Source organism: Myxine glutinosa, chromosome 1, assembly GCF_964187855.1.
Source record: "Myxine glutinosa chromosome 1, kmMyxGlut1.1, whole genome shotgun sequence".
Taxonomy (NCBI): Eukaryota; Metazoa; Chordata; class Myxini; order Myxiniformes; family Myxinidae; genus Myxine; species Myxine glutinosa.
The window spans coordinates 28,739,720-28,765,454 of NC_136261.1; the positions used below are offsets into that span (position 1 = coordinate 28,739,720).

General features: G+C 44.3%; 1 protein-coding gene across 2 annotated transcripts in view; it reads right to left on the bottom strand.

The window, feature by feature from the left end:
• DPYD (dihydropyrimidine dehydrogenase) overlaps positions 1 to 25,735 on the bottom strand; it is a 136,139-nt gene that overhangs the window by 41,713 nt on the left and 68,691 nt on the right. For both annotated transcript variants that reach the window (XR_013621839.1, XM_068104645.2), the window contains exons 8-14: positions 25,136 to 25,223; positions 22,751 to 22,858; positions 10,230 to 10,399; positions 9,108 to 9,318; positions 5,064 to 5,248; positions 3,282 to 3,497; positions 1,359 to 1,523 (exon numbers count right to left, since the gene is read on the bottom strand). Coding sequence is in view for 1 of the 2 variants with exons in the window: in XM_068104645.2 (XP_067960746.2) it covers positions 1,359 to 1,523; positions 3,282 to 3,497; positions 5,064 to 5,248; positions 9,108 to 9,318; positions 10,230 to 10,399; positions 22,751 to 22,858; positions 25,136 to 25,223 (1,143 nt within the window). In the remaining variant the exon portion in view is untranslated. The remainder of the gene's footprint in view (positions 1 to 1,358; positions 1,524 to 3,281; positions 3,498 to 5,063; positions 5,249 to 9,107; positions 9,319 to 10,229; positions 10,400 to 22,750; positions 22,859 to 25,135; positions 25,224 to 25,735) is intronic.

Here is a 25,735-nt window from a genome sequence, read left to right on the forward strand (position 1 = left end):
CACTGTCACAAGATAGGTGAGAGATAGAGCACAAAATAAACCTAAAATTGCTGCCAGGTTGGACCACCTGAATGGCTGGAGTTGGAAAAGGTGTCTTGTTGTGAAAGCTACTTGGCAATAAAAAGAAGCTTGTGCAGCGATGAGAGGTTTTGGTTAATTGGAGAGCGTTGCGGCTAAGTGAAACTGCCGGTCAGTTGGAACTGCCGGGGGACATCCGTCTGCACTATAGCCACCTCGCATTAGGTGGACCCGGCCTGGGCGAAGGTGTTCTCTGTATGCAGTTTATCCATTGTGTCAAACTCTTTAGAGAATGTGATTTTTGTCTTACATTCTGGCGGTGAAGAGTTGCCACAAATGAGAAACTTTGTACATTTTGCTGCATGAACCATGAGCTGTATTTTACAACTCCTTTTGTCATATACACCTGCTGGTGCTGATTCAGAGACTTGCACAGCTAGTTTGATTTTAACGAGAAGTTAATAACAGAAAGGAGCTCCCAAGTCATTATTAAGCCAATCTTTAATTGGTATCCCAGAGGTTTTTTTTAGACCCTTAGACCTTTTTAGACCCTTTTAGACCCTTTTTAGACTAAACCACCATTTAGATTTTTTGTATTCGCCTGTTTTTCTTTTTTTTCTGCCAATGTCCGAGCTGCAGCTCGGAGCCGGCTGGGTCTTTCTGAATTGAGAATTTGCATCAATAATGGGAATAAAAAATATACGGAGTTGATATCGTTTATGACCTTGACCTAATTTTTCAGGTCATGACCGAATTTTTACATTTTTTTTTACCATAACTCGACTAATGTTTGTCCAATCAGAACAAGATTGCCCTTTCATACCCCGATGTATGAAAGGACAATATGTTTATTTTTGTGATCATACTGACTTTGTTTTTTCTTCTGTGAATTAGTACGCGCAATTGCACATGTTATTGCACATAAGGCAATTTTGCAATTGCGCACTTGCACTATATCTCTCAGATAATTCTAGTCCAGTAAGATTGAATCACAGTGAGAAGGTCTTTGACACCGTGGGGCAACAGTGTGTCGATTGGGTCAGTGGGGTTTAATTTTGTACTCGATGGGTCAACCCCAATAAAGTTGATTGGACCTTGTGGTGTTGCGCCAAAACCTCACATGCAACAGCGCTAGATAACTTGTGCTACCATTTAACAAAGGTATGGACTAAGCTTCTACACGAACCAAATTTTAATGTACTATTATACGTCTGTGAGTACACGGTAGCGGGAAACAGGGCACTCCATCAATTGCTTAGCACCACCCAATAACACAGAAAAATGGGAGGCATGATGTAACCTGTAGGCCAAATTCGCAGTCAAATCTTTGTCCACCTCACCCGATCAGGAAAGTCTTGCTTGACCTCAGAAATGGCACGACACCAATATGCAGCAGTCTTCTCACTAATCAACTCGATATTGAGGAAGGAGCTCTGTGCTGGGCCATACAATGGCCCAGATGTTGTACCACGTACTATCCTTGGTGAAACATTCGTCACCAGGTCCTGCAGTTTGATGGACATGAACAAGCAGCTTGATTGTGCTCCGCAGACAAACATTCATCATATTGCTCCTTTTCTTACAAAATACAGGCATCAAGTTTTTGTGTCTTAAGTTATTTAACCTTTGTATAAAATGGACTGGTGTACCTACAAAATGCAGGAGCGCCAGTATACGGTACTACAGTACATCTCTGTATACTCGTATTCCTCTTCTACCTCCATCGTTACCTGCATCCCTTGTTTGTCAGTTTCTGTCTATTTTCTCCCTCCACCCCTCTGTTGGCGTTTCCCCCTTTCTCCTGCTGTTCCTTTTGTTATGTTGTGTGCTGATTTGTTCTGTCATAGTTCTTCCACGAGCCTAGACCATGCGGAGTTAAAAAAAAAAAATCCCCCCCCCCCCCCCCCCCTTTCAGTCGCCGGACTAGTTTCAACACTTATTCGTGAATCATCAGCGACAGCGTAGACGGATACGTGCACCACCAGAGGAGCCAAACATACCACGTGCAATGCCAATATCAGTCAACATATAAATAACAAGACCCAACCACGTCTCTTACCCGTAATTGGAGGGAACAACCAATCAGCTCTCACCTAAACAATTATCCCTAGGGGAATCCTAGCATTGTAAAAGTTGCCCAGCAACCAAGAAAGTTCAGGGTTTATGAAAGAGAGAGCAACAAGTTCACAAGGGCAACAGTTCCAGACAGTTAAGCAGTTCATTGGCTGTGAGGCCAGCACCCAAAAGTCAGAGCCCAGATAAATATTTCATTGGCAGCAACGATACTTGGTGCCAAGCTTCCTGCTTGGTGTTGTTGGCTGGCTAGAGATGTCAGCGGGTGGTTTGTCAGCAGGGGTGAGGACGGCCAGCTCTAACCTGTTCCTTCCCCTCTGGGAAGGAAATAATGGTGCGGCTGGGAAATGTATGGGCTGATGCTGAGCCCTACTTCACTCACGAGTGGAGAGGGTTTCCGAGTGGCACCTACCTTTGTCTACCAATTAGGGACTCGATGGGTCCTCTCAAATGCCAATTCCCTACTCTGTCCCTACCAGTGGCAGACACTTATTGTATGGTATGGAAGACGTTAGTTTTAATCTCACGACTGTGGATCTAATGACCAAATTACCCACTGATCAGCTTGCTGGTCCCATCCTGTTAATTTGGCCATGGCCCTCATAAATCCTTCCTAACTTTGTGCTTTGGCAATAGTTGGTTAGGCAGTGTGGCCCCGACTCAGACCTCCTCGCATGGGTCTATGTTGCTATGGCACACGTGACCTTGGGGCTAACCGAGAGTGTCTGCCCCTAGCTATTCTGGAGCGCTCCCTGGCTCCCATATTGGGGCTCTTCCTGGCACCCACCATCCTTCCATGACACTCACATGCCAAGAGCCCTCTCATTTACTGCCCAGCCCCTCAATCCTAAACAAACTCACCTTCCTGTCTCAGCTGCTAAGGAGGACCTTCAACAATAGGCTCGATGCCTTCACCAACAACTCCCCTTCCATCTTTCGGGCCACACTACCAGCCCAAAACTCCATGTTTGTAATCACACTCATTCACATTGCCAATTTGTCATGCTCAATGACCAGAAACTCTGCAGCTTCCATTTCTATAATATTGCAACCCTTCCTTATGGTCTACCACTAACTGCAGGATTTTCCCCAACCACAACCGTTTTTTTTTGCAAAGCATCCAATTTGCGATGACCACAGGACTTAGCACATTTACTACAACCATGCATTACCCCAGAAAACATGCCCACCTTGTCGAGACTGAAGGTTTTGGTTACAGCAAAGGCCCAACCAGCCTCGAAAGCTCGTCGGATCATGGGGGCTGATGTACACTGTGTGGCGCTAGCCAGGCCAAAGGGGTTTATGAAGTGTAGGCCACACATCTCAACAGTGAGTGACACAAAGTCCACAGGTGTGATGAAGGGAGGAAGGTGAGGCTCAGCCGATACAGACTCTCCATGCGACTCCTACGAGCAAGAGAGATGCAAATACCATCCATTGGCTGGATTACAAAAGGATGGCCACTGGGCCCGATCTAAAGGATCTATAACTTTAGAGAAAGCAGTTACACACTGTCAAATTGGTGTAATGTGATCAAACATTCTTCAATAAGCAAATAACGGACCATCAATTCATTATGTAAGCAAATATAGCAGATGTTTCGAGTCCCCCTCGATCCCAGTATTGCCTTGGTCCAAACCCTCCCGTCACATCCCCATATGAAGAATCAATATTTAACTTAACAATAGTTGTTAAGTTATATATTGACAAGTTGTTAAGTTATATAGTTGTTAAAGACACATGAAAGCCCACAGAATCTTGTTTCTCACAGTCTGAGAGTCATTTAGGGGCTTTTTTGCAAACTCCAAGCGGGCTTTCAAGTGTATTTCAGAGGAGAACCTTCCGTCTGGCCACTCTGCCATAAAGCCCAGATCGGTGGAGTGTTGCAGTGATGGTTGTCCTTCTGGAAGTTTCTCCCATTTCCACACAGGATCTCTGGAGCTCAGCCAGAGTGACCATCGGGTTATTGTTCACCTCTCTTACCAAGGCCCTTCTCCCCCGATTGCTCAGTTTGGCCGGGCGGCCAGCTCTAGGAAGAGTCCTGGTTGTTCCAAACTTCTTCCATTTATGAATTATGGAGGCCACTGTGCTCTTGGGAACCTTCAATGCAGTATAATTTTTTTTGTAGGTTTCCCTAGATCTGTGCCTCGACACAATCCTGTCTCGGAGCTCTGCAGGCAGTTCCTTCGACCTCATGGCTTGGTTTTTGCTCTGATATGCATTGTCAGCTGTGAGACCTTATATAGCCAGGTGTGTGCCTTTCCAAATCATGTCCAATCAATTGAATTTACCACAGGTGGACTCCAATCAAGGTGTAGAAACATCTCAAAGATGATCAAGAAAAATGGGAGGCACCTGAGCTAAATTTCAAGTGTCGTAGCAAAGGGTCTGAATACTTATGTAAATGTGATTTTTCAGTTTTTTCTTTCTAATAAATTTGCAAAACGTTCTAAAATCCTGTTTTCTCTTTGTCATTATGGGGTATTGAGTGTAGATTGATGAGGGAAAAAATGAATTTAAACGATTTCAGCATGAGGCTGCAACATAACAAAATGTGAAAAAAGTGAAGGGGTCTGAATACTTTCTGAATGCACTGTATATTGACCAGAACTGATGTGACAAGAATATCAGCCACTCACGAAAGGTCATCCGTGAGGTAGTTGGGGATTTTAATAAAACCTTTGCAACGTCCTGGTAATGCTTCTCGGTGACAATATTGGTTTCCAAAAGGTTCAAATTCCATTCCTTAAGACCTTTTCCTACATACAGATTTAAACCCACAACCTGTAGGATGCCAGTCCCATATTCTTACCTTGAAGACTATTAATTTAAATCACCAAGTCTCCTTACTGGGTGTACCCAGGACATTTATCTTTTGTTCATTAAGTGGAGTCAAATTACTGTCTTTCATTATTATGAAACATGCAATCCAAAACAGGGGACCAATGAGAGAAGATGGGAAGAATACAAACCTGCAGATAACGGTGGATGCTCCATGCTGCTGTCTTCCCATCATTGGCCGCCTCTACCGTGGTGCTTGCCACGCCAGTGAGGTCTCCGCCAGCAAACACACCAGGTGCACTTGTTTTCATGTTTTCTGGCTCCACAAATGGAAGGCCGTTGTCCGCCAAGAGGAGAGGGAACATGGCTTCCAGCACTGAGGACAACATGTGGGGACTTTGGTACCGATAGTGTAGTGAACACTGCATGCTACATTCTAAAAACGACGAAATTATTGATTCGAGTCGGATGTCCGCATCTGGAAGATTGAGAAAATTTGATGCAGGATAACGAGTACAAAACACTGAATTCCTCCAAAGCCAAACCTAACAAGCTCAGTACAACATGAACCTGAGGAGCAAGTAAACCAGAGTTTTACATTCTTTTGTGAGAATACGGATAGCCCACCTCTCTGATATGGTGGGAAACGTACTAGATATGAGAATGTACTCTTATGTTGAAGGGGGTATTAATTAAATAGTTTGTTAAGTTAGCGTAATCCTTGTGTCGGTGTAGGTTTAGAACATTTTCTGTAACCAGGGACCAGTTAGAGTGAAGTTGTCCTGTTCGCATGTATGCCGTGACAGGAAGTATAGTTGGCACAGCAATTTGACAGGAAAATGGAATCCTTACGTTCGTTCTCGTTCGTTCTCTCATTTTCTATTGTTCATTCTCGTTCGTTCTCGTTTTCCCTCGTTTTCCCTCGTTTTCCCTCGTTTTCCCTCGTTTTCCCTCGTTTCTCTCTCTCTCTCTCTCTCTCTCTCTCTCTCTCTCTCTCTCTCTCTCTCTCTCTCTCTCTCTCTCTCTCTCTCTCTCTCTCTCTCTCTCTCTCTCAGGACAGGGTGGAATGGAGATGGTTTGGCTGTCTGCGTCCCATGTGTGTCCACAAATGTCCCTGCGGCCCACAATGTTTTTAGGGGAGCTATGACATGATGGCACCGTGGCACAACTGTGGACCACTTGATTGGTGAAGCTGTGCTGTGACCGTGGGGCACTGTGAGTGTGGCTGTGGTTGAGGTGATAAAAGAGGCCGTGCTTGGGGGCAGTGGGCCAGTTGGTGTCAGTTGGAGAGGAAGAAAGCAACCCGTTGGAATCGGGACAGTGAGCAGGAGGATCGCTGGCTCTCTTCTTTCTTTGGAAGTCCGGGTATCTGTGGTATCCCTTTGGTTTTGTGGCTGTGGGGCTGGACCTACACAACTATGCCTGCCTCCCGCTCCCGCCCCCCTCCCCCATACCTTCCCCATGCCGTTGTGTGTGAATGAGTGAATGTGTGCTTATGGCACCTTAGGTTCTTTAATGTTTTAAGTGTATTTCCGTTTACTGAGTGTGTATTTATTTATTTCTCTGTATTCAATTGTATCGTCTTTCGGCCTGGAATTCTCCATTTATGTTGTCTCGTCTCTCTTCGAATAAACCTGCTATTTCTTAAGAAAACGTGTCACCATGTTCCCTACCACCTTCTCATGTGTGCAAACCATCTCAGTGTTTGAGGGATCCCTGGTGAAGATATAAATTTCTTAAACAACCTTGTTTTAAGAGACCGGTGGGATATAGATCTTGACTGGGGAAAAATGTGCTTTCTGCTTAAGTGTGGTTTCCTTCAATTCAGCCATTCACGAAGCACATTGCTTTAGCGCGATGGGGATGCATTAGCAGACCCTGTCAATGCGACAATACTATTCGACTATACAGAGGTGTTAGCCAAATTGAGGCCACACTGAGTAGATGGATGTGCTGCATGAGGATTCCATCCATATAATTACCTGAAATTACCTGAATCTGATTCAAAACATCTACGGCATAGAACGGAAAAGACACTGTGTCTGATACATGTCGGCCTTGAAGGAATCTTAAACTATCTGCCCCAGATGATTTGGTGGAAGATTTTTATTTTGAACATAAATTTAATGCCATAGATGAGCTGAATTAATTAAATTAATTTAATGCCTCTCAAAAAAATAATAACAAATACAGATACATTCTATGTACACCGCCCCAATGCCAAATAAATAAATAGCATATCCTCCAGCACTCAGCATTGCCTCCACATAGAGATGGTATTTGGAGGGAGAGGTGTACAATAATTGATTGATTAATTGCATAATTAAAATCAAAAAATTATAGTCATAAAATAATTTTTTAATCAATTGGCTAATAGCATACCTCAACCACCAGTGTTTTATCTGAAGCTGTAACTTTAAAAAAATGAAATGAATAAGTCATTAATCGAAAAAATTAAATAATTAATTATTAAATTGACTAATCAATAAATAATTAATCTATGAATTGATTAAACAATAAATCAAAAACATCCTTTAAAGCCACATCACTTTGTCACTATCGTGCCCGAATATTAGCTTCCTAGCTTAAAAGGTGCCTGAGATATTGCCCAGATGAGAAAGAAAATAAATAAATGAATAATCATGAAAATAAATAAATAAAAATTGTAAGATAATTAAATTATTAATCAATTGGCTAATGGAATACCGAAACCACCACCGTTTAATCCGAATCTGTAACTTATAAAAAATCAATTAATTAAGTCATTAACCAAATAATTAAGTAATTATTCGATTAATGAATTAATCAAAAAATCAAAAATAGCCTTTAAAGCCAAATCACTTGGTCATTGTCATGTCCGAATATCAGCTTCCTAACTCAAAAGTGTCTGAGATATTGCCCAGATGAGAAAGAAAATAAATAAGTACTGAATAAATCTATAATAATTAAGCATTTAATCAATTATTGGATTAATCAAAAAACAAAAAATAATGTTTTTGCCAAAGCACTTGCTCACTATTGTGCCAACATTATAGCTTCCTAAATCAAAGGATGGCTGGAGATATCACCCGGACAAACAAACAAGAAAGAAACTGGAGTGAAAACTGAGTACTCCCTTTCAGCATGTGTCATCGCCGGGTCCCCCTACTGTGCCCGGCGATGACGTCATGCAGCACCTGGAGATGGAATGGTACAGGAACGGTGTACAATAAAAAGATCAAAGGGACATCCTCAAGTGTTAGAAATGAGAAAAACACATACCAGTAGCTTCGACAATGTTTTCACCACACAGCATCCTTCATCGATACAAGGTCTTACTTTATCCATCTCAAAACTAAAAATATATGCCCTGGACTTTCCAAAAAAGAAAATGTGAGCACAAACTTGATCTACAACCAATATGATGAATTCTTCCTTAACGGGCCAAATTATTCTCACCTTCTTGTGCGGTCCGTCAAGGAACATTTTTGGGCCAAGTAGTTCATGAGCCAAGCCAGCCTGGCCCGACGTTTGAAGGTGAATTGGGCAGAATTGATAGTTTATTCAAAGTATCAGCGATAACTCGCCTACTCTTTGCAAAAGACACCATCGGATCTTCAACATCCACCAACTAATGCTGCAGATGAGACAACCGGCTTAACACCCATGCAAGGCTCGGCACACTTTGTGAAACAATACCCTACATGTGAAGCGCTATTCTGAGTATAAGCACTCGGGTTAGGAATCTCGCTCAGAATCCAACTGACTGAGCACAAGTTTGATACCGTGTCAAGTTCACTGGATTATCCATTTTTATTGAATAGCCAAATTCACCAATTTCAACAATTATAAATCATCTAGTATATACATTTTTCTCAGAGATGGTTGAACGGATCTTCGTCAAACTTTCAGAGGTTCATCAGTGAGTGCCTGGGAGTGTTTTAGGCAAAAGAAAAATTCTAAAGAAAAAGTTTTTTTTTGTTTGTTTTTTTATCACTCGATAATGCCGAAGCCTTTTTTCATTAATGACAGTTATAATATACAAGTACACATTCACATAAATAAATACAAAACAATCACCAGACATTTGAACACAAATAAATCCAACAATTCCGGAAGTGCACAAAGTTGGTAGTATGGCTTCTTCTTCTTCCTGATCGGCATCACACTTAACTCAGAAACGTGATGAACGGCACATTCAGCAGCATATATTCAACGAAAAGGTGATGAACCCCTTTCCACTCCCCCCACTTTACCTTTAGGGTCATGCAAGCTGGAGCCAAAGGCCGAGATGACCGTGCTGGTACGCAAGATGAGGGGTTGATCGGCTTGAGTGACCCAGCTCCCATCGTCGTCTTGCTCAGTGCGTAACAACTCGAGAGCCGCAACGTGACCATCTCGTAGAATCACACGGTGCGGAGCAACAAATGGCATCAGCTCACAGAACTCCTCACGTGCGGCCTCCACCTTTGCATGGGTTACACAACATTTTAAAGCTTGTGTTTCAACCGTGGTGAGGAATGCGTTGCGAATTAAGGCTTAAGGGGATTAAGGTATGCCTGGGATACAGGATGTTCATCTGATATTAAGGCTTAAGGGGATTGAGGTATGACTTGGATACAGGATGTTCATCTGATATTAAGGCTTAAGGGGATTGAGGTATGACTTGGATACAGGATGTTCATCTGATATTAAGGCTTAATGCTTATGTTAAGGCCTAAGGCTTATATTAAGGCTTATATTATATTAAGGCTTATATTAAGGCTTAAGGCTGATATTAAGGCTTATATTATATTAAGGCTTATATTTAGGCTTACATTAAGGCTGAAGGCTTAAGGCATGTCAATGCTTATATTAAGGCTTAAGGCTTAAGGGGATTAGGGTATGATTTGGATACAGGATGTTCATCTGATATTAAGGCTTAAGGCTTAAGGCTTATATTAAGGCTTAAGGGGATTAAGGCTTAAGGGGATTAAGATATGACTTGGATACAGGATGTTCATCTGATATTAAGGCTTAAGGCTTAAGGCTTAAGGCTTATATTAAGGCTGATGGCTTTAGGGGATTAAGGCCTAAGGCTTTATATTAAGGCTTATATTATTTTAAGGCTAAAGGCATGTCAATGCTTATATTAAGGCTTAAGGGGATTAAGACTTAAGGCTTAAGAATTAAGGCTTAAGGCTTAAGGCTTAATAATTAAGGCTTAAGGGGATTAAGGTATGACTTGGATACAGGATGTTCATCTGATATCAGGTGCAGTGTCAAAACAGAAATCGTGAGAGTATTTTAGGAGGCGTTGAGGTTCATTAATTAGCACAGAACAAGAAGGACATTTAAATGTACAAATAGGTTTGTTTAGGACAATTCCTCATGGTCACCTCTTCTGGCACAGCACGGATGTTGTTAATACCCTTGCGGAAGGCAACGATGACACGGCGGGCACCACAGCGTAGTGCAGAGGTAGCGCAGTCAAACGCTGTGTCACCGGCACCCAGAACCACCACGGTACCATGCAAAACGGGCAGCTGTGGAGCTCGACTGCATAGACCTGTGTGCACAAAAACAAAACATGAAAATTCGTTTCTCGGCTTCTACTGGACTGAATCTGCTGCAAATTTCAGAAGTAAATGCTTTGTATGTCGAGATAATATGTGCCAAATTTCAGCAACGTCCGTTTCCGCATTCTTGAGTTTTATGAAGAAAAGCCTCAAATTCATGTTGGTTTCTGCCCGTCCGTCCACCCGTCCACCCAAAATGTGTTGATGCTCATATCTCAAAGGCTATACATTGAAACTAACTGAAACTTGGAATATACATCGGCCAATACGTATAATTAATGGGTTTCAAAACAAATTCCACCTAAGTACCATAGTTTTTGCTTTAAAATAAAATATACAGTATATATAAATATATATACACATATATATATTTATATATTGTTGCGGTTTTGAGAACCCACACAAGTAACATCATTAAAGGTTAAAGGTTGCACCCCATAGATAGGCCATATCCAACACGTAGGTCACCTTAGGACGTTAGTTATTCCTTAGTATGTGTTTAGGATAAGGATATTCCCAATAGTTGCATCTGCGTTGTGTAGAACAAATAAGAGTAGGCTCATCCGTCCATTTTGCAGCCTCCCTCCAAGCGACGCCATTAAGCGCTAGCCAGTCTGTACTTCGCCCTCGCCCTTTAGGCTGCCAGCAGCCTTCGCGAACTCGTTGGGCTTCCGCTCAAACCACCCCATAGGCCACGAGGTAAGGCCCGAAAAGGGGACGGAGGGCAAGGGTGGAGGTGAGGCCACATCAAGCAGCCATCAAGGCGGAGCCGGTAAGCCTTCACCAGCCAATGAGGGCTCGAGTGACATTGCCTGACAGGGTGTGGCTAGAGATTCGAGAGGGTTCGCTGGGCATGGCAATATAACCCCTTGCGCGAAGCCCCCACCTCAGTTATGAGGAGGGACGCAACTACGAGCCTTGTTCAGAGTTATGAGGAGAGAGAGGGCTTGAACATTGTACCTGAGTTGTGAGAACGGACGCACTGTGATCATTGTGAACAAGTTACGAGAGGGAGAGATGCGCTGTGGCAACCAGCTTTACAAAGGGCGGGCGCGCGGCATGCATTGCAGAGGACTGCAGCGTGCAGGACATTGGGGAAGTGGCGCATCGATCGTAACCATACCGGGCACGCGTATAACGGCGCTGGCGCAAGTATTACGTACACCGAATCTAATCGCCAACCAAGCCTCCGAGATATAATTGTCCACGTCGCGCCTACGCCATGGGAAGAGTTGCCTGCCGTATTCCACCATCTGCACGGTACGAGTCAGGGACCGGACGAGCAGTGGACCCTTGGACCTTCAACCCGACCATCTTCAAACCCTGTGTGAGTGACCCTGAGAGTGAGTCTGAGAGTGAACGGGCCCGTGTCCAGGGAATAAGTTAAGACTGTTATTAAGGCTGCCCTGTGTATCTGCTTCTTCCTCTTCCCTGTACATTCTCTTCTTTCTTTTCCTCTTCTAATTGTACAAAGTGTTAATAAATTACCTGTTCTTCCTGGTTTCCTCTCAATTCGACCGTATCAGTCTTTTCTCAATTGGGTAAGCGTGGCACGATTAGTAACCGCTTAGAATCGGGTTTAGTACCTGCTAACGGCCCGAATCGCAGCTCGCTTCACTCGGCGTGTCCACTAACGCCGTGGTTCGGGCGGGAGTTATTTCCTCGTTTCCGGTCAGCATTAGTACTTTGGTAATAGGACCAACAACGCTGCCCGGGAAGGACGTAATAGCCCCCGGGATCACGTCGGTCAGATAAAAGACAAGGGGATTAACCCCCTCTTGATCAGGGGGATATATATATATATCTGATCAGATATATATATATATATATATATATATATATATATATATATATATATATATATATATATATATATATATATATATATATATATATACATATATGTTGTTGTTTGTTGTTGTATATATATATTATATTTTCAGTCCCCATATTAAAGTTGCATACAGAGAAACGATCCCATATAAAGGGAGGGTTCCCTTTATATATAAATATACATATATGGACACACTTTATACCTCTTTAAAATATTTTTACAAAAAAAATCTAACACGCTGGCCCAATGGCCTAATGGGTAAGGCATCAGACTCCCAAGTTGGGGTTCGAGTCCCATCTGGGTTGAATTTTTTTTCCCCCTTTCTTTATATATAAATATATATATATATATATATATATATATATATATATATATATATATATATATATATACAGTATATACAGTATATATATATATATATATATATATATATATACATATATATGTATGTATATATATATATATATATATATATATATATATATATATATATATATATATTGTTGTGGATTTGAGAATGATGTGTAATTGTTGCAAATATCACCCTCTATAAGTGTAATGAATTCTTGTAAATATCTCCGTGTTGTGTGTAAAGGTCAAAGGTCGTCCTCTTAGTTACTCCATATACATACACGCAGGCCACCATATACCCTTTTAAATAGTTATTTCTTTATTCTATGTGAGTTTAAGGCTCTGTTGCCCATTAGTTGACACTCCATTGCACCGAATTCAAATAAGATAGACTCCCCTGAAATATCCCCATGGCCTCCGAAACCTGCCAGCAAGGCGGCGTTCGCCGCTGCTGCTTTGGGGTTGTGTTCCTCGCCGCAAGACTCCATTAGCCACGAGGTAATCTCAGAGAAAAGGGGGGAGGAGCCACCTTACGGGCGTAGCCCGCACCTCGTCATCAAGGGTGGAGCCCCGAACGACCAACCACAGGCTCGGTGGGTATGGCTTGGTAAGGCGTGGCATAAAACCCGCGGCGGACGCCCCCACAGGAGTTGCGGGAGATGCGTGGACCAAGGAGAAGCGTGAAAGAGCACATGAGTGGGAGAGAGCATGAACCAAGCGTTCCATGGTGAGGTGCGACCGAAAACGCTGCTTCCACCGAGTCCCTACCGCACGGAGCCCTGACGCGCTGCTGTGAACCAACCTGCCGGTGCACGGTGTACAGCCAAATACTTGGAGCTGCCGGCACCTCGCTTCCCGCCCAGAGTGGACCTGCTCGCTGTGCCCTGTGATTCCACCTGCTCATCCCTCCAGCCGTTCCTGCCTTCATGCACCGTGTAAGTCTGATTGTCGTCCGTCTTCTGTGTTGTCCTGGGGTTTAAGTAAGTCTGTATAAGCTAGTGTTGCACTGTGTCTTCTGGTCCTTCCATCCTTTCTGTCTTTATTTTCGTATCCTTCCTTCTCCTTGGTTCCTTGGATTGTGTAAATATTAGTAATAAATTATATTTGTATTTTCTACCTTCGTTCTTCTTCTTCATGCTCGTCTGGTCGTCTTTGTGATTTCCCAATCGTATACCTGTGGCACGATTTGGCCAACGAATGAGAATCGGGTCTAGTTCTTGTTAATGGTTCGTGCCGTGGGCTGCCATCCGCTCGGCAATTAACATCTGTCCACGGTCACGAACGGGGTTGCTCACCTGCCTCTCCGGAGGGAGGTTGGGCAACTTCAGGACCACGTCGGTCAGTCATAGACGAGGGGATTAATCCCCCCTCGATAAGGGGGAAAGAGGCCGACGGTGGGTTCCGTAACAATATATATATATATTGTTACGGTTTTGTGAATAAAGGATGACCCCCCTCATAGGTAGACGCACCACAACATGTAGCCTCGCTGTAGTTCAGTTATTTCTTCGTAAATGTAAGCATAGTCTCCTTTCCTGTGTTAGTTTTGCGTTGAGCAGGCCAGTGAGTAGGCCTCAATTGGGCTAGGATGCCAAGTGCTCGGCCTGGAACAAGTCTGGCAAGGCCGAAGGGAGGAGCTGCAGGGGGAGTGGCCGGTAAGCCGCGAGCAGCCAATCGGTGCTCGAGGGGAGTGGCTCACCACGGCAACGGGAGGTGGGGCATGGAACATTCGTGTAAGGCCGGGGCGGAGTCATAAAACCCTGCCCCGGCCCCCCGCCTCAGTTGAGTTGGAGCCCCTGGGAGAGTCAGAATCCACAGACGTACGAGGACAAGAGAGAGCCGAAGTCAGAGATCGTCAGAACCGCAGCAGAACGAGTGGATTGAATTGTTTGTAATAGCCTCGTTGCACACGAACTCTCCACGTGCCCTGTGCCCTGCACTCTGCGGCTGTATTAATCGCACTTGTGGAGACGATCCATTCCAGACCCACCTACCCCGACGATCCTCCTACCTGGGCTTCCTGCATTCAGTCACGTGAAAAAGTAAGTACACCCCATGTAAAGTTTTGACTTTTTCAACATATTTCAACATACAGCTATTTGATCTTCATTTCAACAATATTGATAGATAAAGGTGATATAATATAACAAATATCATGAAACATTTACATTTTGTAGTCCATTGTATAATTTTTAAAAACATAAATGCAAATTTCGCATGTTGAAAAGGTAAGTACACCCCTACATTTATCACTAATTCAAACACGTAAAATTAGAATCAGGTGCACCAGCTCAGGTGCAAATGATTAGAACGTCTTCAGAGAGGATCTTGGAGGAACGTGTCTTATTTAAACCTCAGACATTTCGTTTGGTTTGCTCTTTGTTGTTGAAGTGTGCGGCGTCACCATGCCTAGAACAAAAGAGCTCGCTGAGGCCTTCAGAAAGAAGGTTATGGATGCCTACGAGTCTGGGAAGGGATTTAAAAAGATCTCCAAACAATTTGAAATCAATCATTTGACTGTCCGAAAGATCATTTACAAGTGGAGAAGATTCCAAACAACTGCCAACTTGTTCAGGCCAGGCCATCCCAGCAAGTTCAGCCCGAGAGCAGACCGCAAGATGCTGAAAGAAGTCTCTAAGAATCCCAGAATGTCATCAAGGGACCTACAGGTAGCTCTTTCCACTGTTGATATCAAAGTGCATGAGTCTACCATTAGAACGAGGCTGCACAAATTTGATCTACATGGGAGGTGTGCCAGGAGGAAAACTTTGCTGTCCAGAAAGAACATCAGGGCAAGACTAAAGTTTGCTAATGACCACCGAGGCAAAGACCAGCACTTCTGGAACAATGTGCTCTGGACAGATGAGTCAAAGGTAGAGCTATTTGGCCACAGTACCAGAAGACATGTTTGGCGAAAACCAAAGACAGCATTTGACCACAAGAACCTGATACCAACTGTAAAGCATGGTGGTGGAAATATTATGGTTTGGGGCAGCTTTGCTGCATCAGGGCCTATGTAGCTCACCATCATAGAATCCACTATGAATTCTTCATTTTACCAGAGGGTGCTTGAGGATAATGTGAGGCCATCTGTCGGAAAGTTGAAGCTCAACCGAAGGTGGACCTTGCAACATGACAATGACCCTAAATATACCAGTAAATCCACCAAGGAATGGTTGAAAAGAAAGAAATGGAGGGTGCTGGAATGGCCAAGTCAAAGCCCGGATCTAAATCCCATCGAGATGTTGTGGGGGGATTTGAAACGAGCTGAGCATGCAAGAAACCCCTCAAACGTCACACATCTGAAAGAATTCTGCATGGAGGAATGGGCAAAAATTTCTCCCAGTCGATGTCAGAGACAGGTAGACAGTTATAAGAAAGGCCTACTTGAGGTTGTTTCTGCCAAAGGGGGCAATACCACCTATTAGAGCTAAGGGTGAACTTACTTTTTCCACATGCGAAATTTGCATTTATGTTTATTTAAATTATACAATAGACTACAAAATGTAAATGTTTCATGATATTTGTTATATTATATAACCTTTATCTATCAATATTGTTGAAATGAAGATCAAATAGCTGTATGTTGAAATATGTTGAAAAAGTCAAAACTTTACATGGGGTGTACTTACTTTTTCACGTGACTGTATGTGCCGTGACCACCAGAGGGCCACGCCGGGCGAGCTGTCCCGGAGCGACCGACGGCAAGGCGCGTCTGGCGCGCGAACTTCCTTCCTTCTTTTTCCCCGCGTGAGTGAGTGGGCCTTTTATCTGGGGATAAGTTACGATTGCTTAAGTGCCTGCTCTGTGTCTCTTCGCCCTGCACATAGTAAATAAACCGTGTTCTTCCTCTTATTTGATTGTTCCCGTCATTTCACAATTGGTTTAGCATTGCAAGAACAGAACCCCTCGAATCGGGTTCAATAAAAGGTAACGCCACGAGTCACGTGATACGCACACCGCTCAGGCGTACTCGATTAGCGTGGCTTGTGCGGGATCCGGTCCCCGTTTCCGTGGCAGCATGGGTATCAAAGGTATGTGCGGCGTCGACCCGATACCCTTTTCCACGCTTGCTGTGGAAGTCGCGACTCGGCCTCGTGGACACGAAGACCCGAGGGGGAAAAGGGGTTTAACCCCCCCTTCTGTACGTCGACGGGCTTCAGGAGATCTGCTACAATATATATATATATATACAGACTTGGCATTTAATATGGAATATTTTTTTCTTCTTGACTTGGGTTTACTTTCTTAACTCAGTGTATCAATCTCGTGACTTTCTTTTACACTTTGGTGATTTATTTGTTAAAAGAACCATGTCACTGATTGTCTGTCACAGCAAGAAGTCAACAACAGGATTATTTCACAGGTGGTGTGGCCAAATGTACGGACAGGTGCATTTCATGATTGGCTTCACAGTGGGGTATACAAGGGTTGTTGCATTCTGTATTAGTGGAAAACAACTGCTGCACGTCTCCAAAAGTTATTGCCGCTTCCTCTGGAGATGGTCCGTCAACTCGACAATGCTGTTTGTCATGGAGTGGTGGCTTTACGAAATTACGGCATAAAACAGCGTGCTATTGCTCGGCAGTATGGCATCACTCAAGGTCAGGTGTCAAAGATCCTGAAACGAAATGCTCAGAGGGGTGTCCCTACTCCAATACCGAGGCCAGGACATCCCCACAGAACCACAAGGAGGGATGATCGCCAGTTAGTCCACAATGGCCGTACCAAGTCAGCGAATCGGCTTTGGGCTGAGTGGCAGCAACTGACAAATGTGCCTGTATCCAGAAGGCTAGTCAACCAACGACTGGTTCAAGCAGGCTATCGTGCCAGGCGTCCCCTGAGAAAGCCACGCCTGACCAGACAACACCGCCAGCGCCGATTGCAGTGGGCCAGAGAGCACCGTCAATGGCAGCCAGGACACTGGAATCACGTGATCTTCAGTGACGAGTCTAGATATCTGGTCTATCGTCAAGATGGCCGCGTCCGAGTGAGCAGACAAGTGCATGAAGCCTACAACAAAGATTGTATAGTGCCAGGAGTCCAAGCTGGAGGTGGTGGGGTGACCGTTTGGGCTGCTTTTCATGCAGGGGGCAAAACTGACCTGGTTCTTCTGAATGGAAACCTGAACCAGTTCAAGTACAGGGCCATTCTGGAAGAGACATTGCTTCCATTTTCTCGTGCAGCCTTTCGAGGAAACTTTGTCTTCCAAGATGACAATGCACGGCCTCATCGTGCTCGCATGATCCAACACTTTCTTGCTGACCGTGATGTAGAGCATATGGAGTGGCCTGCCATGTCCCCAGATATGAATCCGATAGAGAACTTGTGGGCAGAATTAACGCGTCAAATCGACCACTTGGACCAGCAACCGACCTCTGTGCGTGAATTGCAGCAGGCTATTGTCACTGCATGGCAAGCGATTCCTGTCCAAACCTTGGCAAATCTCGTGAACAGCATGCCTCAACGTGTACGTGCTCTCCTGAATGCTCGTGGGGGTTACACGAAGTACTGAACTGTAATTTTACTGTCCGTAATCCCAGTTGTAATTTAACTTTTGTTTTTGTTAAAAAAAAAATTTGGCTAATGTGCAAAATAAAGAGATACTTCTGGAAAACGTACAGAAGTTTAACACAGTACTGTCCGTGAATTGATTTCGATATCAGTTTACATCACTTTCAAGGATCAATTTATTTGCTTCGAAATGTCAAATGTGGTTTTTGTTTCTTTTAAAGGTCACATTAACAAAATCTAGAATAATTTCAACATAATTCCAATGAACTTTTGGTTCTAAGACATCTTGAAAAGTAAGTTCACCCCCACAAAAAAAATAATCCATATTAAATGCCAAGTCTGTATATATATATATATATATATATATATATATATATATATATATATATATATATATATATATATATATATATATATATATATATATAATAATGCATTTATTTTATATAGCGCTTTTCAGGAAGCCCAAAGACGCTTTGACAGAGTGCAAAACATAATGCATAGCAAAACATAAAGACAATTGCAAAAAAGAAGAATCAATAGGGAAATATTCAAAGCACAAAGGAGGGAGAAAGAGAGGAGATAGTCAGGGGTTAGATGCTGTGGGTTAAATGTTGAATGCAGTGTTGAACAGGTGGGTCTTGAGTGATGTTTTGAATGTGGTGAGTGAGGAGGAGTCTCTGATGGTGTGAGGTAGCGAGTTCCCTAGGGTGGGAGCAGCGATGGAGAAGGCCCTGTCCCCCCAGGATCTAAATTTGGTCCGGATGGGGGGGGTCAGGAGGTTGGTACCAGCAGAGCGGAGGTTGCGGGTGGGAGTGTGTCTGGAGAGGAGGTCAGCCAGGTAGGATGGGGCCAGGTTATGGAGGGCTTTGTAGGTCAAGAGGAGGATTTTGTACTGGATTCTCTGGGAGATGGGGAGCCAGTGAAGCTTGTAAAGGACGGGGGTGATGTGGTCACGGGTCCGGGAATGGGTGAGTAGACGGGCAGCAGAGTTCTGAATGTATTGGAGTTTATTGGTGATTGTTGAGGGTGAACCATAAAGGAGGCTATTGCAGTAGTCCAGACGGGAAGTGATGAAGGCGTGGATGAGGGTTTCTGCAGCCACGGAGGAGAGGGATGGACGGAGACGGGCGATGTTTTTCAGGTGAAAGAAGGCTGTCTTTGTGATCTGTTTAGTGTATTTGTCGAAGGAGAGGGTTTGGTCAAAGATGATGCCAAGATTCCGGATGTGAGGGGAGGTGGATACTGGGAAACCGTCGATGTTGAGGGCAAAGTTATGGGTGGACTTGGTGAGCGTTTTTGGGCCAATGATGATTATTTCAGATTTATCACAGTTAAGTTTGAGGAAGTTGATTTGAAGCCAGGATTTTATTTCAGTGATGCAGTTTGTCAGGATAGAGTGGGTGGCGGTGGAGATGGACTTGGTGGAGATGAAAAGCTGGATGTCATCGGCGAAGCAGTGGAATTGGAGACCATGACGGTGGATTAAGTGACCGAGGGGGGACAGGTAAAGGATGAAGAGGAGGGGGCCAAGAACTGAACCTTGGGGGACACCTTGGGGGAGGGGAGCAGTGGGGGATTTGCAGTTATTGATGGAGATGAACTGACGTCTGTCAGAGAGGTATGATTTAATCCAAGAGAGGGCAGTGCCGGTAATGTTAAAGGTGGTTTCAAGTCGGGTGAGGAGGATGGTGTGATCGATGGTGTCAAAGGCGGCGCTGAGGTCGAGGAGGATGAGAATGTTGAGGTTGCCAGCGTCAGAGGAGAGGAGAAGGTCGTTGGTGATTTTGAGGAGAGCAGTTTCAGTACTGTGGTTGGAGCGGAATCCGGATTGGAATGTTTCATACAGGTTATTGGCAGAGAGGTGATGTTTGAGTTGAGTGGCTACAGCGCGTTCCAAAACCTTTGACAGAAAGGGTAGGTTGGAGATGGGTCTGAAGTTATTTAGGGTGTCAGGGTTTAGTCCAGGTTTTTTCAGAATGGGGGTAACAGCAGCAATTTTGAGGGATGGTGGGACGATGCCTGTAGACAGGGAGGAGTTTATTGTTGCAATGATAAGTGGAGAGAGAGCAGGAAGGGAGGCCTTGACAAAGCTGGAGGGGATGGGGTCAAGAGTGCAGGTGGCAGTTTTCATTCCGATGAGGAGTTCAGAGAGGTCAGTAGGGGAGACTGGGGAGAATTGAGACAGGGGATGGCAGGATAAGGGGGGGCAGGTGGTTTGAGGGGGAGCGGGTGCGGCGGTGGTCAAGCTGTTGTAGATGTTTTCAATTTTGCGTTGGAAGAATGAAAGGAAGGAGATGCAGTTGTCTATTGTGAATGACTGGGTGGTGGTGTTCAGGGGGCTGAGGAGTTTGTTTATTGTAGAGAAGAGTGCTTTTGTGTTTCCGGAGCCAGAGTGGATAATTTGAGAGTAGTAGGCGGAGCGCGCGCGGGAGAGGCCATCTTTATAGTGTTGTATGTGGTCCTTGTAGGCCTGGGAGTGAACTGTGAGACCTGTTTTATTGCGGAGTCTTTCAAGTTGGCGAGCACGAGTTTTCATCAGGCGGAGTTCAGGGGTAAACCAGGGAGCAGAATGGGTGAAAGAAACTGTTTTGGTTTTTATAGGCGCAAGTTGGTCAAGGCAGGAGGAGAGAGTGTGGTTGTAGTAGTCAGTGAGGTCAGAAGGGGTGTGGAGGTCAACGAAGGGAGAAGTGGACATTTTTTCAGAGAGGGTCGATGAGAATGAGGCAGGTGAAAGAGCGTTTAGCTTACGGAAGTTGATAGTGCGATAATGCCTTGGTGCTGGGGTGGGGATGTTGATGGTCAGAGTGATGGCTCGGTGGTCAGAGAGAGTGAGGTCGGAGCCAGAGAGATGGTGCAAAATTAGTCCAGTAGAGCAGACAAGGTCCAAAATGTGACCACGGTTATGGGTAGGAAAGTTGACATGTTGAGTGAGGTTAAAGCAGGTGAGTAAATCAGTGAAGTCAGTGGTTAGCGTGGAGTCAGTGGAGTCCATGTGGATATTGAAATCACCAAGGAGGAGGATTGAGGGGGAGAGGGAACATAGCTGGGTCAGAAAGTAGGAGAAGTCAGACAGGAATGATGGGTGTGGTTTGGGAGGGCGGTAGACAACAGCCATGACTGACTGTGTGTGACCAGAGAGTTTAAAAGCCAGGTGTTCAAATGATGGAGCAGATGAGATGGAGATGAGGTTGGTCTTGATGTCTTGTCGGTGAATAACGGCAATTCCAACACCTCGGCCCTCCGAGCGTGGTTTATTGATGTAAGAATATCCATTGGGTGTGGTGAGGTTGAGCGTGTAGTAGTCCAGTGGTTGTTGCCAGGTCTCAGTGAGACAGAGAAAGTCCAGTTTATTTTGCAGGATGTAGTCGTTCAGGATGAGGCATTTGTTGTTGAGGGACCGGGTATTGAACAGGGTGAGCTTGATGTTGTTTTGTACGGCGGGTATGAATCCAGGTGATTTGGCCAGGGTTCGCAGACAGGAGGTGCGATTTTGTGCGTTGTTTTGACCAGGTGTGTTGGGACGATGAGTGGGAGTGCGCTGAGCCGACCAGAGGATGGGGATGGAGTGACCTGATTGTAAATAAACAAACTTACGACCGGAGCCACGGTGAATGTACGTGGGTCGACGCAGGAGTCCATTCGATTTGATTGCAGAGATGCATGATGGGGTGGAGCGGGTTTTAAGCAGGAGAAGCCTTGCGGCGGAGTACCGCAGAGCCATGCCAGCAGGAGCGAAGGCAAAGCGAGCACGAGGCCAAGGGTGAGGAGGCGAAACAATCGACACAACCCACGGGAGTGGGCCCGAGGAAACAGCGAAGGAGCCGAGCAGGTGAAGCCAGGAGCAGAGCCGGGACCATGCAGAGGGCAGACAGGAGCGAAGAGACGAGCTCGAGGCCAAGGTTGAGGAGGCAAAGCGGCAAATGCAGCGGCAAACGACCGCCGCCGCTAATCAAGATCACGGCGGCAAACCGCCACCACCGCCGCCGCAAACAATGGGCACAACCCACGAGAGTGAGCCCGAGGAAATAGCGAAGGAGCCGAGCAGGCGAAGCCAGGAGCAGCAGAGCAGAGCCGGGACCGCGCAGAGGAAGACTCAATGGCCAAAAATCCGCCACGACCACCAGGAAAGCAAGACACGGACAATGGTCCAGTCAGAGAAGCGGCGAGCAAGCGACGCCAGCGTCCTCTCACGACCGGACCGCATATATATATATATATATATATATATATATATATATATATATATATATATATATATATATATATATATATATATATATATATATATATATATATATATAGTTACGTTTGTGGGGGTAGATGAAATACCGCAGTCAAGATAGAATCATATAAATTAGCATGCATGTCACGAAGAAGAAGAGGCTATCTGAATGTATCTGAGTCGAGTCGAATGTCCCGTTAAGTGTTTAGGTGTCCAGTTAGATCACAGGGTATAGGTTGGAGTTGCGGTTATTCCCCACCTGGTCTGGTATTGTCTACATGTGACCTTTAATCCATACATTGTAGTCGACTCCTGATGCCCTTGAGACAATTTGAGATGGGGACTAAAACGTTACCAATGAAAAGGCACAGTGCCCCCAAAAATCCCATTCCCAAAGAATAAAAATAAATCACACACCTGGTTTTGATGCGGTGGCGACGAGTGGCAAAAAGTCTTTGGATGTGTAAAAACCTTGTTCAGGAGTGAGGCAATCAAACTCGGGAGAACGCTGCGGCTCAGGAAGACCTTCACAAGGCAAGAAGACAAATTCACACACAAGCATTTACAAGAAGTACTTGTCACATGATTATTGCATCTGTAAAATCAAACTAGTGCAAAAAAAAAAACATTTTTAAAATGTAAAAGGATGTGCGTTTAAAATGCCAAAATGTATCCAAACAACTACGATGGGAACATGAATATATTCAAGCTCCATCCATACATTTTTATTTTCCACTTTTGATGCAATTGGCTAGTGTGTTACTAATTGATGTATCGGAATCATATGTGCATGCCATGCACTAATGGCAGTTTGGTTGTTGTTGCTTGTAATGTCATGGTTGGTTGTCATACACACACAGTAATTGACTTGCTGCCATATGCACTGAGCACTGAACTCAAGTAGTTTCACTGTGACAGCTGCAGTGCTATAATAAAGTGTATGAATGTGTGTGTGTGTGTGTGTGTGTGTGTGTGTGTGTGTGTGTGTGTGTGTGTGTGTGTGTGTGTGTGTGTGTGTGTGTGTGTGTGTGTGTTGTTGGTTATCTCCATTTGTGGGTTTCAGTAGGTGGAACGGAGTCCTCCCAGGACCCAGAGTAACCACCTCCTCTTCGGTAAGGGATCACGGTTCATGGACCAAGTTGTTCAACTTTTTCAGTTTTGTTCAGTCACAGCTCTTTTCAGGATCGTCACCGAACCCCGGATTGCCTCCAGTTGTTCATTTGTGGTAATATTCCCGGGGATTGTTTTCAAAATCTCAGCGAGGTTCTTCTTCATCCTTCCTTTTGCTCCAATTATCACTGGTACAATTTGATGCTCTTCAGCTTCCAAGATCTCTTGACCTCATTTCTGAGGTCCTGGTATTTGGTCATTTTCTTGATTTCTGCGTTGTTTAGGCCAAAATTGCTGGGTACCGATATCTCAAACATCAATGCTGTCTTTTCCTTTTTGTTCCTGAGTACAATGTCCAGACGCAATGCTTTGTTTTCCATGTTCACTCTCGATGAAATCATCAGGTCGTACGTGAGCATGATGTCCTCATTTTCAATGATTGTCCTTGGTTCGTGTTTCCATGAGTTTTCTGGTACTGGGATGTTAAATTTTTAGCAGATATTCCAATTAATCACTTTACATGCTTTGTTGTGCCGTTGTGTGTAAAGTTGTTCTGATCATAGTTTTATCTACACTTGTCCATCTGGCTCAGTCCCGCCATCTTTTTTAATCCATTGGTGTAGTGTCCGTGATCTTGGGCATTTATTATTACTCGTTCTCCATCCCAGTTGAGTTGACCTCTTCTTAGCCATTCCAATGAGCCTTCTTTGTCTATCCCCACTCTGTCCAATTTTTTTTTTGTATTTCCCTGCTCTTTTGTCATTCTCCCAGTTGTTGCTGATTTTTTAATATTTCCTGACATTTATTTTTATATATTTATTTTGTCTTTTTTGCAATTGTTGGTGCTGCATTTGTTGCTGTTTCATTTTCCTGTGCAGCATCTTCTATTCACACATGTTTTTGGAAATTCTTTACAGGGTGAGTTAGGGACACTTTTTCAGGTTTGTTGTGTTCATGTTTCTTTACAAATTGCATCCGATAGTCTATTGAGCATTACATATACTCAACTAGTGTGTGTGGGGGGGGGGGGGGGTGGAGGGGGGGAAGGACGCATAGAGTGGACAAGATGGACACAGAAGCAAACTCTCAGGATGGAAATTCGGAAAGAAATGCACATTGAGAGAAGAGGGGTTAAATGGAGGTAGAAACTATCATGGCTTTGGATTAGGGATGATCTGAGATGGTCGTGAACAGCTGTATTGAAGACCTGGAGGGAAGAAGGGGACTAAAGAGTAAATACGTTGGTTTCACAGTTGGTAAAAAGAGGAATAAATGAGTTGTGGTGAGCAGTCATGGTTGTTTTGAGCCTTTTGTGCTTAGTTACCACAAAAGTGGCTTCATCTAACCACTAGTTGGTACCTGTAGTCAAATAATGCCACCAGTACATGAAAATTATCATGAACTGTTTTAAAATATCACATGTTAAACTACATTGTTTTTGCGAAAACTTATCGAGAGCAAAGTAAAGTTTATAATTTTTTTAACCATTGGTCTTCCCCTAAATTAAGAGGTTTCGTCAAATTTGACTCCATGAGTGGCCCAACCTGGATCGAGACTGGTCATAGGTGATCATGGCATCAGTTACTATCACCTGCTTTCCAAAATTATGCATCCAATTAAAATATGTTAAAAGTGAGGTTGTAAGAGCATTTAATAACCAGATTGAAATTCCTCCATAATAGATCATTATACCTATGCCAAGGAAAATGGCCTTGAATCCATTCTTTTGGAGAACCTCAATACTCATTCCATCCATCCCGAGGCCTTTACAATACTCCACCTGCAAGCCACAAGATGCAAATCCATATAGAATACAAATACCTGATGTAATAATCATCAATTTGTGTTCTGGGAATGTGAAGTACAGCATCAAGATAAATAAATAATGCTCAGCCAAGAATTAACAAAGAAAACTTTAATTAATACTAGCAGGTACCTGTGGGACATCCACACAATGTAAAGTGACCAAGTCCTCAAATCTACACCTCACTCTCAAACCCCAAGCCATCAATCCCCCCTCCCAAACCTCAAGCCATCAGGCTCCCTTCCCAACTCCCAAGTCATCAATCCCCCTCCCAAACCTCAAGCCATCAGGCTCCCCTCCCAAACCCAAGTCATCAACCCCCCTCCCAAACCCAAGTCATCAATCCCTCTCCCAAACCCAAGTCATCAATCCCCCTCCCAAACCCAAGTCATCAATTCCCCTCCCAAAACTCAAGCCATCAGGCTCCCTCCCAAACCCCAAGTCATCAATCCCCCTCCCAAACCCAAGTCATCAATCCCCCTCCCAAA